The 14,966-nt window shown below is 37.0% G+C and overlaps 1 protein-coding gene across 3 annotated transcripts in view; it reads left to right on the top strand.

Annotated features, from left to right (window-relative positions):
* The window catches only part of CycT (Cyclin T), a 36,417-nt gene that overhangs the window by 13,813 nt on the left and 7,638 nt on the right, over positions 1–14,966 (top strand). The window contains exons 3-8 of one of the 3 annotated variants that reach the window (XM_076132159.1): positions 582–689; positions 3,601–3,709; positions 6,565–6,701; positions 7,310–7,460; positions 8,000–8,116; positions 8,372–9,900. In XM_076132159.1, coding sequence (XP_075988274.1) covers positions 582–689; positions 3,601–3,709; positions 6,565–6,701; positions 7,310–7,460; positions 8,000–8,116; positions 8,372–9,900 — 2,151 coding nt within the window. Of the gene's footprint in view, positions 1–581; positions 690–3,600; positions 3,710–4,590; positions 5,386–6,564; positions 6,702–7,309; positions 7,461–7,999; positions 8,117–8,371; positions 14,515–14,966 lie in introns of those variants that run through there. The other 2 variants (XM_076132158.1, XM_076132161.1) reach the window with 2 other exon arrangements.

Genomic DNA, 14,966 nt, shown 5'->3' with positions numbered 1-14,966 from the left:
GTCTGAAAATGAAGGAAATAAATATGACTAGGCACTTTATCTGAAAGAACTACCAGAATCATGATATTCTTAGCATTTTTATTTACTCTAAAAAATATCTCGGTTTCCTGGGGTGGTGTGTCACCATTGGGCATGATAACATAAAAATAAAATTCACATTACTGTAGGCAAAGAACTAAGATGAATTTCCAAATGTGAATATAAAATAATATAAATAATGGTAAACTTAACTCCAACTCGTTCTTGGTCTGCGTGGTGGACTCAAGGCTTAATTACTCTCTCATTTCGGGAGAAGACCCTTATGAAATGGTGATGACTTATATTTCACGGCATAAACTTCGCTAAATCCACATCCTAAACAAAATATATTGCCTCGGTGGCGCAGTAGTAAAGGTCACCACGTCGGTTGGTTTCCCACACGGAACAATTATTTGTGCTATACACAAATAATTGTTTGGGTTCTGGTTGTGCTTTGTGACCGTTGTTTGTATGTTTGCAAAAGTGCTACAGTTGTCTTTATAAAAAAAAAAAGAATATTTACTGTAACAATATTGTTAATGAATCTATTTTTTTATCTGCAGGTGGAGGAGCAGCCCAGAAAATTGGAGTATGTTATAAAAGTGGCACACGTATGCCTCCACAGAGGTGAGAGTGTCAACGCTCTCACGGCGGAACAGTACCAAGAACAGGTCAGTTTTATTTATACACTTTATTGGCTGTATAAATTAATATGCTTATTTAAAAAAGGGCACATCTCACATTAGGGAGATTTAAGATACATGCCCTTTCTTAAATAGCATGTTGTTACGAACGTCTATGCATTTGATTGGTAACTATCGTAAGGGTATGAAAGGACCTGTTATTATGGAGAGGTTGAATTGGTCAAGTCGTCTAACAATAATCTCTTTCGCTTGAAAAATTGGGAAGTATAAAGTATTTTATTTGACCTCCGTCTGAGGCACGAACGACACTGAGCACTAAATATTGAAAATATCAAAATATAGCTCTTAATGAGTAATTTCTATAATAAATCCAATAAAAATCACAAATAGCTACTTATCTTCGCATTTATGCTTCAATAAATATGTAATACATATTTGCAATAATAAACGACAAGGGACAAATAAATAAACGCTCGAACACGGAACAAATTGACGCAATTGCTATAATTGTGTGCGTATTTCTTACAATGAATAGATAAGAAAAAACACTACATCGGCTAGTTAGTTGCAAGGAAAATCTATATTTTATAATGCTGATGAGTTTGTTTGTTTGAACGCGCTAATCTCAGGAACTCCTGGTTCAAATTGATAAAATATTTTTTTGTTGAATAGACCATTTATCACGCTACGGTCATTAGGAGCAACGAAAAATGTTACAAGACGGGGAAAATTATGACCCATTCTCTCTTATGTGACGCAAGCGAAGTTGCGCGGGTCAGCTAGTGTATCAATAAATACTACATGAGTGTCGCTTCATGATTGTTCAAGGTTGACATTATAATTTCTAATGATTTGTACTGTAGGTGAATAGAAAAACTGTTATATAAGTTACGATTTTAATGCCCAATTTGCTTAGAACATTAAAATTGGGTATTCGCTTCCGTACAAGTAATAATTATGGCAAGGTATTTTTGAGTTGGGATCATAGTTAAACAACCTTTATTTGAGGATTTTATCTTATTATTATTCAGTTTATATCCCAGGTAACTGGGCTGTGGAGGTCAGACAGGCAGTCGCTCCATGTTAAATACTGATATTCAGCTGCATCCGGTGAGACTGGAAGCCGACTCCAACATAGTTTGGAAGAAAGGCTAGGCTGATATATTCCGTTGAAGGGTAAAGATTTATAAATCGGTTTGCTTAAAAATACTTCTTTAAACCGATTCGATTCGATTGATTCGGATTTAGATTCAGTTATTATGTATGTAACAAAAGGAAGTCTGGGTTCAAAAATGGATTTTAGTTTAAGGAACATCTATTCTATTGCATGGGGCAATTACAGTTTTAAATGAGATAATAAAATGGCAAATAATTATTTATCCTTCTACTATAATAAGAATCGCTTGCGCGCAAATATCTTGAGCGGAAGTATTTCTTTAAAAACAAACAATCCCATTACGTACTTATATGGTAGGTTTTATACGGCCACTAACCTCTGTAGGGTCAGCTACTGTAAAAAAAACCGGACGAGTACATGCTTCAATACTTGTTGTACTAGTTGCACCCCTAAACGAGGGTGATTAACAGGTGGTCAGTGAATAAAGGAATCTTTTTACCGTCAGGTCAATGACCTACCCGTCCCCCAGGTGCTCGCAGCTGTCAGTCAACCGACACAGGATGTATGGCGTTTATTTTTAGATGAAATATCTTGTTTTTTTCACCTTGTACACAAGTATATGGTTCATTAAAGCCTTGTTAATTTGAAGTGTGAGAGTTTTGATTTAGTATTTGTAGTAAACAACTTTTCTGATTTAAGCAGTAGTGTCTGTGATTGTTGGTTAAGGATATAATATATAATTATAATAAGTAAGTAAATGGTTATAAGCCTACATCAAGTGTAATGCTAAAAAACAACTCACTATGATTAAAATATGGTAGCTTTGATAAATTCCTGCTTAATTTTCGGGCAAAACTTCCTAGGTTCAAACAAAAAATTACCCGTGGGGTTTCCAGTTTTCCTTATCTGTTATTTAGTAAAGATTTCACCGCAAGCTTTTCATTAGAAAAATAACAATTTAAATCGCACCCATACATCCTAAGCTAAGACGTATTTAACACACAAACATAAACTTTATAATATTAGTACAGTCCTGTCCTTAGTGATTTATAAATCCTGCCCGCGATGCAGACGTCTGGGTGATATTTTAAGTAGTAATTTATCCTTTGTTTTCATCTCGAAGCTCGCTAATGTCATTGACTGGCTCAAGCGTTCGGAATGCCTTTGACTTCCGCCATGATATTCAGTTTTACGTACAGGAAATTCTCGGAACTTGGATATGTGCCCGGTTGATGCTTTATGTTCCCTTGAAGTTTAAGAAAGCTTATACAATGCTCTGAATTTATGCATTTACAGGCAGTTTCAATGTCTACAGGATAAAATCGCAATTCTAAATATTTGATGGGTTCTCCATGCATTTTGTCAAAAAAGAGTTCTTCTTCTTCTTCAGAATTGTAACGTTCTTTGGTTTCTACCTATACCTTTGCGAAAAAGATGGAATTTTATGTAGTTACCTTATATTTAAATTTCCATGTCATAATGTTAGTTATCGTACGCCTCCGAAACGGCTTTACCGATTCTCATGACATTTTGTGAGCATATTGAGTAGGTCTGAGAATCGGCCAACATTTTTTTTTTTTGAGTTTATATGGCAAAACAATGTTTGCTGGGTCAGCTAGTGTATATCTTATACTAACATTGGTATATTTGCTGCTCAATGATACAATAACAGTTGATGAATTCGTTTTAAAGGGCATTTCGGGGCACTTGCATTTGGTAGATCTTTTTTTCAGTTTCACAGGTGTTCTGTGTTCCACCTATTATTGTCTTGTCTGTTTTGATTGATTATTTAACTAATATATTTGTTCTAAATTGTTTCAGGCCCAGGACCTGGTATTCAACGAGAACGTACTCCTACAGACATTAGGGTTCGATGTCGCGATAGACCACCCGCACACGCACGTTGTACGGACATGTCACCTTGTCAAAGGTGAGGCAAGCGTCCTAACATTGTTGCGAGTGCGATGACGTCACGGGCTCCTTGTGATTGCGAGAAGTCGCTTGCGAGAACGGATCGAGTTCCGTATTGTTTAGCGGTTGTTGGTCGGTACGGTCCGGTTTTGTACTGAGTTATCGCGTGAGGTGATAATCGCGTGAGTTTTATGATATGTGTTACGCCATCGTTGTGATTTCGTTATGGGTTTTTGATACGGGTGTAAGGAAGGCTTGCTATAAATATATTCGGTTCGCCATTAATCGGCTAGCCGGGCGGCAAAACCGAATATGTGTAGATGAACCCGATCGCCACAAGCTTAACAAGTGAGTCGAATCGGTTTTGTTGTTCGATAAATATTGTCAAACCGAATATATGTGTAGTTAGTCTAACAGAATTGGTGGTGAATATTGCATGTCGTTGAAGGAAGATAACAGGCTAGTATTGTCTCTTTTTCTCAATGCGTTGGGAGTAGGGAATGCAATCCCGACTCGAGATCGTCAACTCGAGATCCCTCGCGATCAGAAATATTAATCCCGCGGTATCCCGAGATTTTCGGGATCCCGTCTAGTTAGTAAAAATAATACAATTCGAACGGCTTGTTTAATGTAATATGTGTGTGATAGTGTGATGAATGCAATAAATTATTATTTGAAAGAAAATAAAAGCCTTTATTTTTGAATATTACTAACAACGTAACATAATTAACAGGTGTAATAACATGAACATAATCAAAAAAGTAGGTGTAGCCCCAGGAGATCAAAATAAAAAGTAATCACATGGCATTTTGAAAGTAGCCTCTTAAAATACAAAGTGTATCAATAGTACGAGCTTCTAATCGGCATCTTAAGTCTATTGCAATGTAGCCAGCTGCTGAAAATGCCCTCTCCGACAATCCCGAACGGGATCTCGTCATATTATGCTTCGGGATTGATCCCGAAAAAATACACGGGATCTCGCGAGATCGGGATCCCGCGAGATCGGGATTGCATTCACTAGTTGGGAGATGTTGAGTCTCTAAGTGCGACAGAGACACCGTTCAAATTAGCAGATTATCTCCCGTTTCAACTCGATGTGTGTTATTTACTATCGATTCCTGTATTTACCTGTATTTAGAGCAAATATGCTTGTCTTATATTTATGTATTTTGTATAAAATTTTCGATATTTTGTTAGCTTTTCCGGCGTAACATATTCGCGATTTATTTTGAAAAATATTGTCGACACAACGTTTGGCTTCCATTCTTATATTGTAAATGAATAAATGTGTGTTTGAAGGAGAATAAAAAATATTTGTTTATAAAATAATTTTAATTATTAATTTTCCCTGTTGTTTTGAACTAAATAGAACGAAAATTACTGTAAATGTACAGATTTTTTTAATTTTTACCCTTCTGAATTTAATAATTTGTTTTAGTTACACCCTATTCCTAGAAAAATTACATTTCACTGAAGCAAAATCTCTCCTCTCATCGAGAAATTCATTACTTTCAAAAAATCATCACTTTTCCAAATTCACAAAGTATGGAAGCCACACGTTTTATCTAAAATTGGTACAAAACCGTGACCGTTTCCGAATACCGCACGGGACTCGGCCATTTGCAAATAAAAAAATATACGGCACTATCTACAGGCAATGTATAACTACATACTACATACGAACATATATAAAAGGTATGTGTATATTATATGAAACGTATATATGTGTGTCACCCTCTCACGTCCATGTGCCTGCATTGGTTACTTCATATAAACGCATCCCGCACTCGTTTTAACGTCCCCCACCAAGCTTTTTAGGCTTTACGAACAGAAAAACGGTATTTTTTATAAGATTATATACCCCCGGTTTCTGAGGTACATTTAGCGGTAGTTTATGTATTCAATAGCGTTAAAACTCATGTAAGAAAAACGCTATTGAATAGATAAACTACCGCTAAATGAACTCAGAAATCGGGGGTATATGGAATATAATATAAATTTATCATTCGTAATATTATTAAGATAATTAAATGATACAAAAAAGTTATCACTCATAAAATTAGGTTGCTTTGCGATTTTTTTTTCGATTTATTCATCTTCATATTCGAAATAATAGTTTAATTTTTTTTTGCTGACATGCAGCTTCTATTATCATTTTCTCAGCTTGTACTGACATTATATGTTATAAGTGAAAATAACTTTAAAATTTAATAATACTGTGAAGAAACGTATATGAAATGAGACTTAATGTGTTAGAAATTATCATAATAGGTTAGAAAAAGTATTTACTTGTTCTTAGATGATCATTAGAAGATATATGAGTGATAACTTCAGAAAATATTCGGTCATTTCATTAGGATTCTTAAAATAAAGTACCTATATATAAGTTACCAATATTTACGACATTGATACAAGTTATTCAGTTTATTTATTTCTATAATATTAGTCAATTTAAACCATTTATAATCGTTTAGTTGCTAGTTAAACGCGACCATAAATATTTATTAGGATTAAACAGATATGTCTTATTATTTTTTAAGCTATATTTTAATAATATATATACTTAAAATCAGGCTTTTCTCGGGCGTGATTCTATGTATGTAACATTTGTTTCTACAAAATGTAATAATAAATATTAATGAATATTACAATACAATTTTTAGATCAGCAAATACACAACCATAGTACTTACTTCATAGCGTTAAAGATTACAAAAGTTAAACAATAAAAAATACAGTTACCTAAAAAACCTTAAAATCTGTTTAATCCCAATCCCAAATCATCCAAAAACCACAATTTTTCTCTCCGCTTACATCCTAACATCTTCTTCATAACTGTAGTCTCATATTATCATGTAGTGTTTCCTCTCCACAGCGCCGAAGGACTTGGCTCAGACGTCGTACTTCATGGCGTCCAACAGTCTACACTTGACAACCATGTGCTTACAATACAGGCCGACGGTGGTGGCTTGTTTCTGTATACATTTAGCGTCGAAATGGAGCAATTGGGCGGTGAGTACTTTTTAATAACTGAAAGAATATTTTGAGTTTGGTTATGCATGAGACAAGCGCAGGATCGTAAAAAAATCCGTACTGAGGGGGAGGTCTATACTCAATATTGAGTAAGAATGGGCTGAATATTAGGTCGGGGTAAAGTCTTTTCGCATTATAGTATGTATGAACTTGTAATAAAATCTTTTCTCTATAGAAAAAAACTCGATATTTGGGTACCTCACGAGCTCACTGAAAGAAACCTAATGAACCGTTTACTCATTTGTGATTCTTGAAGCCAAAGAGATAAATAGATAAATAGATATGGGCAACTGAAAGATGGACGAAATGTTCTTCTTAGAGCATACACTTAGAAATTACAACAAATGAAATTGTTTAATCTCATGTAAGAATATTGCCATTTTTCGGGCACGTTACCGATCTTCAGGCTATTATTGGGCAATATACTAGTGTAAATTTGAAAAGACAAAGTACTTAGTCCAACCCGGGAAACAAACCCGAGAACTTACGATCAGATGTCGAATATACTACTGACCGTTCCACAGAGACAGTAAAATTTTATAATTACTACAATAAGAAGTCTTCAACAAGTGGTACCTTGTTACCAGATCCCTCAATCGAACGAGGGCCGCCACTGGTTCTCGTACGTGGACCGCTCAGTCACCACGGAGCTGCTGGAGCGGCTCACGGCCGAGTTCCTGCTCATCTTCGAGAAGTGCCCCTCCAGGCTCAAGAGGAAGATGATGAATGTTAAAGCTGGTGAGTACTTAGCATGATCCTTAAGATATAATATGCTGAAAAATTTTAAACAAAGTTTTAATAAGTAGCAGCTATTTTGTCCAATATGAATCGAAATGATGAAAATGAAGTTTGATCAATATGAATCGAGATTTCATTGTGTTTGTGGTTCAGCAGGGTCTTGAAATGCTTATGTTTTGATGAAGCGATCCAATTTAGGCGTTTCTTTGGCTAACAAATAATATTATAACAAAAGTTATCAATGTATTCTCAGGGAAAACACAGCTTTAGAAAACCATCGCGTACTTTCGAAAAGTAGCTCGTTTGATGGCTCTATTATACATATATCACAAGATTAAAAACAATTAGAAATAAGAGTTAGGCAATACATTATAATTTTGCAGCAAAACGTGAAAATGTGTCCATAGCAAATTATAACTCAAACTCGTATACCCCTATCGTTAGAACAGTTTCCTATGTCAGATTTAACATACGTTACATACTTATATTGCGATTTTTCGAGAACCATGTTTATTATAACTGTATGTTTTTGTTGACAGATGGTAGTTCGCCACACTCATTGCCCGCGAACGCGTCGGGCTCCGGCGTCGCGAACTCGCCCTTCGACAAGAAGCACCCGCCGCCCAGCGACGAGATCGACAAGTCCTTTGACAAAGGTAACACTAAACTTTTACCCTTGAATTAACACGTAGCTTATTTACGGTAGGGCCCGTTTACTTGGTGATTTCGTGTAGCAATAAAGAGGGATAGAATAAGATAGGATATGAATAAGATCGGTTGGTCTTAGATAAATTTATTTCATTTACCGGTATGGCACAATGGTCGTACTAATAGTTGCTATATTGACGTTCATCAAAAAAAAACTGTTAAGTAGGTATATATCTAATTGTTTCCCTAACAACTTATTGCAGAGTATGAACGCGAGAGGCGTCGTCAGCCGGTCCCCGGCGGCTACGTGCCCGCGACCTCCTCACAACCCGGCCAGCCTCCGCCACAGAAGATAGACTACAACCTGTACAGGGACAGAGAGAAGAGGGAGAGGGAAGACCGGGAGAGGCGGGAGGAGCGAGAGAGACGGCAGCAGGCCATGGCGGCGCAGCAGCGCGCCAGCGCGGGGCGGCCGCCGTCGGGCGCCGCGCCGCCGCCGCACCACCAGCGGCCGGCGCAGCAGCACCACCACAAGCCGCACCACCCCTGGCCGCAGCAGCACAAGCAGCACCACCAGAAGCCGCCGCACGACCACCGCCACCACCGCCCGCCCGTGCCCGGCCCGTCCGCCGCGCCCGCGCCCTCCGCCCACCCGCCGCAGCCGCCGGCGCAGCCCGACCTGCCCCCGCAGCGGACCCGCCCCCCCTCCTTGTTCTCGCCCGAGAGCGCCATCAACCCCACCGCGGCGGCGGCGTCCGCCCCGCGCCCCCGCCCGCAGCCCCCCGCGCAGCCGAGCCAGCCGCCCCCGCAGCCCTCGCACAGGCCGAAGCCGGAGGTCTCGTCTCGGCCGCCCAACCCCGCGCCCGCGCCCGTCGTCCCGCCCCCCGTCATGCAGGAAGTTCAGCGACTCGAGCAGAGGCCTCTGAGTCCGCACAGAAAGCGGCCCGATCCGACTGCCGCCATCAGAGAGATGCAACCCCCCGCCATCCTCTCCCCCTTCTCGTCGCCGCCCTCCAAGGAGCGACCGAAATCGAGGCAGCGCGTCCTGTCCAACTCTGAGCCGGAACTGGTCCCCGTGGTCAAGAAACTGGACGAGACGCCCGGATACGAGAACGTGATCCGAGACTCGCAGAGAGGAGGCGCCATCAAAACGCGCGTTCCCGAGCGATCTATCAAGGTGGAACCTCCCGCGAGACCGCTGAACGGTATCGAGACCGACCCGGCGCAGGTGTCGAACTTGCTCAAGGAGAGTCTAGCGAAACCGGCGCCGATCACCGTGGTGACCGAGAGGAAATCGCCCGAGGTGAAGCGCGAGCCGGTGATCGAACCGCCGGCGCCGCCCCCCGTCGTTCAGCCTCCCCCGCAGCCCGTGGAGCCGACGCCCCAGGCGCCCGAGGAGACGTCCGAGCACAGACATAGCAAGAAAGAAAAGAAAAAGAAGGACAAACACAAACACAAAGACCGCGACAAGTCCAAGGAGGAGAGGAAGAAGCACAAGAAGGACAAGGACAAGCGGCGAGACAGCCCGCCGCCCGCGCCGCCCGTCGAGCAGCCCGCGGACGGCGCGCTGCGCATCACCATTCCCAAGGAGAAGCTGGCCACCAGCCCCGGCCTCAAGATCAAGATCCCCAAGGAGCGGCTGGCGGCGCCGCCGCCCCCGCCGCAGGCGCCCGGCCTCAAGATCAAGATCTCGCGCGACCTGCTGGACGCCGGCCGCAAGCGCCCGCCGCCGCCCGACGCGGGCCCGCCGCCCAAGCACGCGCGCCACAACGGAGCGCCGCACCACCACAAGGTAGGCTGGCATTTCCCTCCCCCCTACAGGCAGCCGCTGCCCTACTACATGGTGCGGCCGCCGCCGCCGCCGCTGTACTACGGCGTGCCCCTGGACGGCTACGGCTACTACGGCATGGACGGCTACCTGTACCAGCCGCAGGCCCCGCAGCCCCCGCAGCCCCGCGCGCCGCGCCCCCCGCCGCCGCAGCCCCCGCTGCCGGCCATGCCCCCGCCGCCCGTACCGCCCCCGCCCCCCGAGTAGACTCCGTCACAAATTAGTTATAGTATTGTGTGTATTCCAACCTGTAAGGTTATTAGGTCGCTAGTGTTATACGTTTCGTGGGTATATCGTTTTAACGATTGGAGAGAGTATTATTTTTTGGCGTTGGTATTTTCACTCGACACGAGTCAGTAGTAATTTTTTAGTAGGGACATGTGAATCTATGTGTCAAAATTGAGCTTATATCAGCTGTATACATATTATACCGAATTTCGTAGATATTTTGTGAGTTTTAAGTCGTTCTATTTAACATAGTGCTTAATATTAAAGTGCCACATTTGATAATTTGCTCACTTATTAGTGATCATATTTGGGCATCTATATACTCTACAAACTGTGCAATCTTACTTATCACAATATGTACATAGAATATTATGTATATAAATTATGTATACAAGTTTTATATGATCTTAAATATCAAATATCTAAGTGTCTAAATATTCTAACTTACAAATATATAGCTACATCACATGTATAGGACTATGAATATATTTTATCTTAGGGACTCAAAAATATGATATGAGTGGATTTCTTTCTAAATCTATTTACATTTTTGATCTATTTCTCATTATATGAAAATTAACTAAATCTATTTTTTATAAAAATCTTTATTATTTACTATGTTATTGTTAAATGTTCACGACGAATACTATATTCCTACTTCTAATACACAGATCCACTCATTATTACTTCACTTTGGACTTTAACTATAAAAGTTTAACTCATTATAAATCGGGAGATGTAAATACTTAACAAAATATTAATTTAAGTACATTAATTGCCAAACTGTACAGGGACAAGCATAAATATGTGAAAATTTTCATTAAAAAACATAAATTTTTAGTAAAAGTACTACCATTTTAAGTGAAAGCTTTGATACAATAAAGTAGTTGACTACCAGTCGAATCAGCTACTCTTTATCAAATGTCAAAAACATATTTTAGTATCGAAATACTATATAGTGACGTCACTAGTATCATATTTTCGTTGGTATCAAATGAGTGCCTAAAAAAATGGCCATTCTGTAATCATTGCAATATGCATATAAGATGAAACTTACGAATACAAGTTAAATAATTTTTCGTTAACCCAGTCCACTACCAAATAGCAGAGGTTACTTATTTGTGCTTGTACCTGTACTTTGTATTTAAATTGAATATACTAAATAATGACTGAAATATATAATAAGTCTTTTCTCATTTCTATATAAATAATATTCATTCCTTTAAGTATATAATATAATATTAGTAATGTTTTAGCTTTTTGCTATATACTATGTCGCTTGACAGCCAATATTTATATAGGAGAATATATTTACATTATCGTAGATGATATACATCGCATATTAACGATGTATCTTTGTAAAAATACGTGATATTTTTATTATGGTGATACAAAACTAGGCTATTTGTGTTCGCGTATATGTTAAACAATATTCCTGTCATCCATACTAATATTATAAATGCGAAAGTAACTCTGTCTGTCTGTCTGCTACTCAATCACGCCCAAACTACTGAACAATTTGCATGAAATTTGGTATGGCGATATTTTGATACCCGAGAAAGGACATAGGCTATATATCATCACGCTACGACCAAAAGGAGCAGAGTACCAGTAATTAATGTTACAAAAACGGGGAAAAATGTCACCCATTCTCTCTTATTGGACGCAAGCGAAGTTGCGCGGGTCAGCTAGTATTGTATATGTTTGACTTTCGTATTAAATTAACTGCTATGTACATTATCGAATTTAGTTATCGAAGTGTACGGACTGTAAAGATTTGTTGCTTTGTATTCATTTCTATGGTACTGCGTCTACTGGATATCGCCATTTTAGCGCCATAGAAATTTATACATAGTGACTGATACTTACGTTCTGTACATTACAATTCCGACATAAAAGACGCACATTTCTACAGTTTGGTCCATCCGAAGCGCCCTTCTAAGTTCTGAAAGGAACTTATGACAACTTAGCATTATAATGACGACTTGTACACATAATATTATAATGTAACGGATCATAAGCGCGATTGTTGATAAAAGGCTAGAATACTTTATTTGTTTACCCGACGTTTCGATCGTAACATATAAGGTACTAGCTGACCCGCGCAACTTCGCTTGCGTCCAATAAGAGAGAATGGGTGATATTTTTCCCCGTTTTTGTAACATTAATTACTGGTACTCTGCTCCTTTTGGTCGTAGCGTGATGATATATAGCCTATGTCCTTCCTCGGGTATCAAAATAACTCCATACGAAATTTCATGCAAATTGGTTCAGTAGTTCAGGCGTGATTGAGTAGCAGACAGACAGACAGAGTTACTTTCGCATTTATAATATTAGTATGGAGTATGGATTCTAAGCTTTAATTATTTTCAATCGCGCTTAAGACCCGTTACATTATCATATTATATGTACAAGTTGCGAGAGTTTCTTCGTTTCTCGTTCGTTAAATAATGACAGCCAGAAAACATTTAAATATAACAAACTCAGTTATAAATATACGCAAACAGAAATGGCTTAGTTTGATTTCACCATTAGAGTTAAGATATGACTTGAAAAGTAGATATTTCATTTATTTTGTGGCATTCCTAAATCGTTTATTTCCACATATTTCCGTTAACATTTCAAAAATGTCTATATAATTTTATTTATATTATTATCACAATTTACTTCAAAATATCGTTATATGGGTATAGTAATAATGTATAGTATTTTTTAAGGTTGTTGCTGATTTACCATTATATTTTAACTACGGCAACTATTTGAACACATTACCATTTCAGCTTTAATTTTTATTTTTAAATGAAACAAATAATAAGATTTTTTGTTTAACTAAAAAGTTCGTTATTTTGTCCGGTTAAGTTGTAGAAACGTGTAAATAGACGCTTGCTCAAAAATGATCAAAAAGTAAAAAAAAACATATATACAGGGTTAATAATTAAGTAATTGTTCCTTATACTAAGCTTTTTCGGGTTCAAAAGTTAAATTAAAAAAAAAATCGTTGTTTTTATACAAATGTTTTCGTAGAAATTTACAAACAAATTATTAATTAAAATTACCGAACTGTAGTGTCAATTAATATTTTTCTAAAAGGAACAGCTTTACAGCGCCATTTTTGGTAGACTTAACTTTTTTTCGTTCTGTGTCTATGGAAACAGTTGTATGCGTGTAATATTTTGTAAATTTATTGTAAATAATAAACAAGACATCTGATTATGGTGCCATTGATGTTACCATTTTACTGTAGAAAACATTAGAAAAAAAAATCGTTATTTTTTACATATTTTTTCTGAGAAAGAAGTACTTAAAAATCTTGTTTTAAAACAAGTTAATTTAATTTTATATGTCCGTAGATGTTTATTATAGTTAGTTGTATTTTTATAGATTTTTTGTTGTTGAAAAAATGTATTTTTTTTTTTGTTTTTTTAGAAAATAATCAGAAAGTTTTATAAGGAAAAGTGCATTTCTCATTTTCAATCCGTATGTTTAAGTTGCAAGAGGCTAATATTATAAGAAATTCATACGAATACATTTATTTTTTTCAATGAACAGAAAATATTCATATCTCAGTATTTGTAGAGAAGTATATAATCGAAATAAATTTGACAGTACATACTTGAATGAAAAAAAATGTTAAATATAAGTATAATTTTGTTTGTATAGGTAAGACTTTTTATAGTTTAACCATAATTCGATACTTTGCAAAATACAAAATTACTTTAAATAAAATAAATTCATTAGTACTTTTCACTTTTCAATACAATTCTATGTCATTCAAACAAGTGGTTTTTATAAAAGACCACTACATTTATTACGTCTAACAATAACAAAGAGTTAATATTGTTTATAAACATCATACTACATAGCAGAGAGTAAAATTATTTTATAAAATCAATTAAAATAAAGTAAAAATATGCAAAATATTGCCTAAAATAAATATTATGAAGACCAAGTGGTTCTTAACATCTAATTCACGGAAAGAATAAAGAATTTATAAAAAATATGATTTTATGTTTCATAAAGATTTAAATCATTTTGCTATTTAATACATAAATATATTAGAAAATTATTTTAGTTATTTTTTATTTGTTACTTCTTTGTGGCAATGTGAACAACTCACATCTTTAATTTCTCTAAGAATTATTTATTGTATAAAAATCAATATTTAGTATAAGTGTTGATTAGTGTCGAATTATGACTAAACCTCAAAAACACGAGATTACCATAACGAATTTCATATTGTAATATATAATATAAATAATGTTTTGTTCATAAGATGATGATCTAACGAATTTATTATGTTTTCAAAAACAATTTTTATTTTATTAAAAACTTATGTAATATAATCACCGAGTTTTGCATTTTATTTTTTATTACGTGTACTAAATTTTAAGTTAACTTGAAACTGTATATTGTTCTATAATAATAAACAAAAGACTTTCGTAAACTTTGAATTTTATTATTGATTTTTTACAACGAAATACCCCGTTTTTATTACTCTTTCAGTAATTAAAAAATTAGTAAGTTAATTATTTCAGTAATTTATATTATTATGATAAGTTTACGAAAGTTTTGAAACAAACATATCTATATATAAATAAAAATAACATCGTTTTTATAAAGTATGCATGTGATTCTGTGGCTTTTACACGGTTCATTGACACTTACGTCTTAGCACTATTTTTTTTAATTTTTTTCACTATTATTTAGCTGTTATATTTAAGTTGTGCTTTCAGTGATATTTCAAATGCTTTTTTTCATGTGTAAAAATGTCTCTAATATATAAATTTAGTAAAAGATTTCTG

Source organism: Anticarsia gemmatalis, chromosome 27 (assembly GCF_050436995.1).
Source record: "Anticarsia gemmatalis isolate Benzon Research Colony breed Stoneville strain chromosome 27, ilAntGemm2 primary, whole genome shotgun sequence".
Classification (NCBI taxonomy): domain Eukaryota; kingdom Metazoa; phylum Arthropoda; class Insecta; order Lepidoptera; family Erebidae; genus Anticarsia; species Anticarsia gemmatalis.
The sequence above is the reverse complement of the archived record's forward strand: the minus strand, read 5'-3'. Positions and strand labels throughout refer to the sequence as shown.